This window comes from Mus caroli, chromosome 10, assembly GCF_900094665.2.
Source record: "Mus caroli chromosome 10, CAROLI_EIJ_v1.1, whole genome shotgun sequence".
Lineage (NCBI taxonomy): Eukaryota > Metazoa > Chordata > Mammalia > Rodentia > Muridae > Mus > Mus caroli.
Genome location: NC_034579.1, coordinates 19,957,332 through 19,962,018, shown reverse-complemented (window position 1 = coordinate 19,962,018; position 4,687 = coordinate 19,957,332). Strand labels below are relative to the sequence as shown.

The following is a 4,687-nucleotide window of genomic DNA, read 5'->3' as shown; positions in this document are numbered from 1 at the left end:
GTGCATGCTTACACACTTTGAGCAGATTTATTTTTTCTCTTTTTCTTTTCCACAATTTGTGCATTTCTTGAAGTATATTAAGGCAACCCAGGATGTCTGCGATCCAATCAGAGTGAAAATCATCTTGCTCACTTCCACCATCTTCAGGTATTGGTAACTTCATTCTTTTCAGATCATTTTGAAATTTACTATGTGTGTTTTAACCAACGGTGACCCTTCTGTGCTAAAGAAGATTTAGAAGCAATTATTTCACTTATCTGTGTTTAGGTACTCTTTATTAATTTTTACTATTAGCTTTTACGTTACCATAAGTGGGTTCCACTATACAGGGTCCTCATTTTTCTACATACATTTCATTTTTAAAGTCTTTGTTATTTAGTTTTTGTTCTACAGTATATATTTTCATATATACACATACATATGTATATATGTGTATAAATATATATATATTCACACATATATTTCCTTTGTTATCCATCCCCATCCCTCCATACCCTGGCATGTCAACGCTTATTTGCCGATCCTCCTCAGTCTCCTAAGCCCCTTGAAGCAAATTCATTCTTTGAGTGCCAGTCTTTGATGACTAGTACAGATCAAGTCTATTCTGTTTCTTTTTGAGTAAACAAATTAGTATTATGGAAATGCGAACTGAAAATTTTACCCAGCAAAATGTACTTGAGTGCTCTGCGAAACCAAGGGTAGAAGAAACCATAAATTAAGGGATTACATGTGGAATTAAAATAACCGAACCATGTTAAGGCATCAAACAAAACTGCAGGTGTAGAGAAATTCAGAAACGGATCTAACAGGATCGTGAAGAAACATGGAAACCAACACAATAAGAAAACACCCATCACTATCCCTAAAGTTTTGGCCGCTTTTTTGTCCTTCCTCATTTGATTGTTTTGATTTTCTGGCAAGTTGTCAATTACGCGAGCATGTTTTTTAGATACAGCGAAAATTTTGCCGTAAATCCCCACCATCATTGAGCTAGGAGTGAAAAAGCCTGCCACAAACAAGGTGGTCCCCCATAGCTTGTTGAACATGACTGGGCAGGAACTGGAACATGCAACCAAAATGTCATAGCCTTCAATTCCATTAGCGTAAGCCTCGGAGAAGACCACCCCAAAGGCAAATGCCCCGGGGACTGACCAGCAGATGAGCAGCAGCCGCCTAACGACCGGGATAGTCATTTTGGTGCAATAATGCAAAGGGTGACAGATGGCATAAAATCTATCGACGGCCACCGAGCAAAGGTGGAAAATGGACGTTATGCTAAGCATCAGGTCGAAGCTATAATGGATCTTGCAAAACGTAAGTCCGAAATACCAGCAGTTTTCCACTGACCTGACCATACTATATGGCATGATGGTGAATCCCAGAAGGAAGTCGGTGACGGCCATGGAGAGAATGAGGAGGTTGGTCGGTGTGTGAAGCTGTTTGAAGTAGGAAATGGAAATGATCATGGCCAGGTTGCCAAAGATCGTGATGAATATGGCGCCGGCCATCAACGAGTACATGGCAGCTCGGACCCCGAGAGACCTTTCATTCTCCGGGCAAGATCCATTCCCATACTCTGAACAATCAAAGGTTTCCTATATAAAAATAAGAACACAGGGGACTTATCAGAGACTAGACAAACACTCAACATCTCATCTCTTCTTTCACAGACAGATTCAAGAAAAAATACAGAAGACACGTAATCATATTTATATATTTCAGTATCATTACTTCTGTATTAAACTGAAATATATATATGATTACGTGTCTTTCTCACTAACTTTATGATTTATAGAATTCTAATAGAGTAGATTAAAATTGTTTACTTTATAGTTTTAGTTGTCACTTTATAGTGACAGCCATGGAAAGAATGAGGATGTTGGTCAATGTGTGAAGATTTTTAAGTGGAAGAGTTACTGAAGAATCTTTAATTATCTGGCAAATCCCCAAGTATTAGCAAGTTTCACAGAACAGGTACATCAAAGGGTCAGTGGACAACTTTCAAGAGTTGGTTCTCTCTGTCCACTAGGTGGGTCCTGGGGACAGAACGCAGAGCATCTGGCTTTGCAGTGATAACTTTTCATTGAAACAACTAAGCTAGCTACAGGAAAGGGAGCAACTGATGCTGAGGAATGGATCCAGTGCAGAGTTATTCCTCTTTCCTTCCTACTTTGGGACTCCAGGTCCATCAGCAGAAAAGAAATGGAGTCTGTGACAACATTGTGCTTTCACAGTGGGTTAAAGTGGAGGAAGGAACCACTGATATGCAAGACCTGGGTGTTTAGACACTGCAGGCAGAATATCACCAAATTACATATAAGGTCTCTGCCAGCTAATGCCTTAGATGCTGTTCACAGAAAACCAATCTATTCCCAATAGGTGGTAGTGGTGGTTAGCTGGTTTAGCTTCAGTGTTTGGTTTTTGAGATAAGGACTCATATGACCCAGGTTGGCCTTGAACTCTTGATCCTTCTGCCTCCATTTCTGGAGTGTTGGGATTATAAATGTGCACCACAATGCCCAGCCTAGAAAGACAATTTTTGTTCATTTGTTGGAAACTTTCTTACCTGCATGTAATGTGTTTTGTTCAAGTCCATCCCCCTGCCCTTCACCTCCACCCTCTCCCCTCCCCTCCCTACCAAGTTCTCCCAACCTTGTGTACTCTCTCTGGCTTTAACCTTCTGAACCCACATGGCACTGCCAGTCTGTACATAGATTTAGGGTCATCAACTAGGGCCCAGGAAGTACCTCCATCCATGTTGAAGTTTTGTCCAACTTCATCTTGTGCATGCAAGAAGTTTGAATCCATGCATGGAGTGTCCCTGCCATGTCTGGACCTCTTACTCTTAAAATCTTCCCACCTCCTCTTCCTGCCTCCTCTCCCATGATCATCCCTGCCTTGGGATACTTTCACTAAAATCTTTTCCCCATACATATTTAAAGTATATGTAATCAGTTCTCAAACTACACTTATTTTTAATACCTAAAAGTACGTGTTTCTATTAGTATAGTAATAAAAAAAAATAATAAAAGCCACAGGAAGGGACCGAGATGCAGATAGGATAGATACAAGATGATAATAGATAGCCAGGCAGACAGAAAGACAGGCAGACAGATTCCCCCACCCCTCCTCCAGACAACTCTATTTTCTAAGTGAAGTGACTTTAAAATGAAGCAATCACATTCCCTTCAGGTTTACTATGCTTTTCCCCTTGTCTTTCTTTTGTGAAGTGGGGATTCACAATGATCACACATTCTGCTCCTGAGGTCCCTCTGCCTCACCTAGGGGGACACCTGTACTAAACACATCAGTGGGTCCTTATGAAAACCCCCACTCTTTTCTGGGGTTGTAAATATTCATCTCAGAAAACAAGACATGTTGTCAAAAGGTAGTAAATTCTTTTGTTTCCACATTTAAACTGAACTGCCTTTAACTGCAAATTTACAGAAAGCCCTGACTGACTCTCTAACCATCTGTAATCTTGCTTATTCTCTCTGCATGTGACAAGAAGCAAACAAGGACAAACAATCTCACTGCTTTACAGTGGAGGCATTTTACTTGACACTCGAACACAGATCTTTCCCTTCACATCCCTTCTCCAGGTACCTGCTGGGCTTCAAAAGATGCCATCGTGACTGCTTTGTGGAAGAAGCTGTCTCTTCTCTGCTGCCTGTGAATGCTAACGTTGAACTGTAAGACATGAGCTATGTTAACTGTGCTGCTTTATAATTTAACAGTTGGTCTCAAGGGCATTGGATGTGCGCTGGGGAGAAGGGCAGGGCCCTGATCATTCTGAAGTTTAACAGGTTAAGTGACCCTGACTACCCCTCTGTCCTTTTAGGACTCTCTGCTTGCTTTCGTTTTCATCACCCCCAGCACTCTGAACACCCTAAGACAGCTAGCCTGTAAAGGCTATAATAGTTAAATGGAACTCCTTCAGTTATGGGAGGCTCTCAATTCTGGTTAGATAAAGTTAGAATCCATGGAGAGATGTCGATTAGATAGGTGTTCTCTGCCACTTGAGGATGACCAGAATGAAGAAGCACAGCCCATACTTTACATCACATTTTATACTCACGGGATTTTCTCATCCACCGTTTTTCCTGTATTTGGCTAGGGTGCAGCTCAGTGCTCCTCACCGTGCAGGAGTTACACGGTTATCACTGCCTTAAGTAACTCCACGAAGGTGCTCACATCCTCTCAGATATCATGTCTTTAAATCTGTTTACATCTAATCACAGATGCCTGTAGTTTTGTTCTTCTTCTTTTGATATGAGAAAGTTTATTTTCCTCTGCTAGGATACACTGGTCATTACATGACACCAGGTTCCTGCTTGGGGTGTAGCTATGCCTGTTGTCAGTGACCTTGGCTGTTGTGGTAACGACTTTGGATTATGAAACTCGAATAGCCATGTGGGGAAACTGAGCTTCGAAGGGCTTTAGAGGACTCACTGGTTTTCTGTCTCCCTCTGGAAGATCTTAGTGAGATTTTAGCAAGGAACTCTGCATTTTCACTTCTTTGGTCCCTACAAAATATATAAATGACTTGATTTGACCTTCCTTGAGAGCTTTCGATAAGGGAGAAAGATATAAAAAAAAAAATCACCCATTTAGGAATTCTGAGCAATGCAAGCTTATTACAACATAATCAGAAAATTTATATTTTTAAAGAAACATTCTAAATACA

The 4,687-nt window shown here is 40.9% G+C and overlaps 1 protein-coding gene across 2 annotated transcripts; it reads right to left on the bottom strand.

The window, feature by feature from the left end:
- Positions 1-516: 516 nt before the first annotated feature.
- LOC110303884 (trace amine-associated receptor 2) lies at positions 517-4,290 on the bottom strand. Of its 2 annotated transcripts, none has more exons than XM_021175109.1 (2): positions 3,607-3,677; positions 517-1,595 (listed from the first exon to the last, which is right to left on the bottom strand). In XM_021175109.1, the coding sequence occupies exons 1-2, from the start codon at positions 3,628-3,630 to the stop codon at positions 600-602; spliced, it is 1,020 nt and encodes a 339-aa protein (XP_021030768.1). In that variant the 5' UTR covers positions 3,631-3,677; the 3' UTR covers positions 517-599. The 2 variants fall into 2 exon arrangements, with proteins under 2 accessions (XP_021030768.1, XP_021030769.1); XM_021175110.1 differs by lacking the exon at positions 3,607-3,677 and adding an exon at positions 4,240-4,290 and having other exon boundaries at positions 600-1,595.
- Positions 4,291-4,687: the final 397 nt, after the last annotated feature.

What these genes read in the sequence shown, in the direction of transcription:
- LOC110303884 (XM_021175109.1), bottom strand. Translation starts at nt 3,630, where the DNA reads ATGGCATCTTTTGAAGCCCAGCAG. An exon ending in CATCTTTTGAAGCCCAGCAG is followed by an intron (nt 1,596 to 3,606) that starts GTACCTGGAGAA and finishes ATTTTTATATAG; the next exon opens with GAAACCTTTGATTGTTCAGA.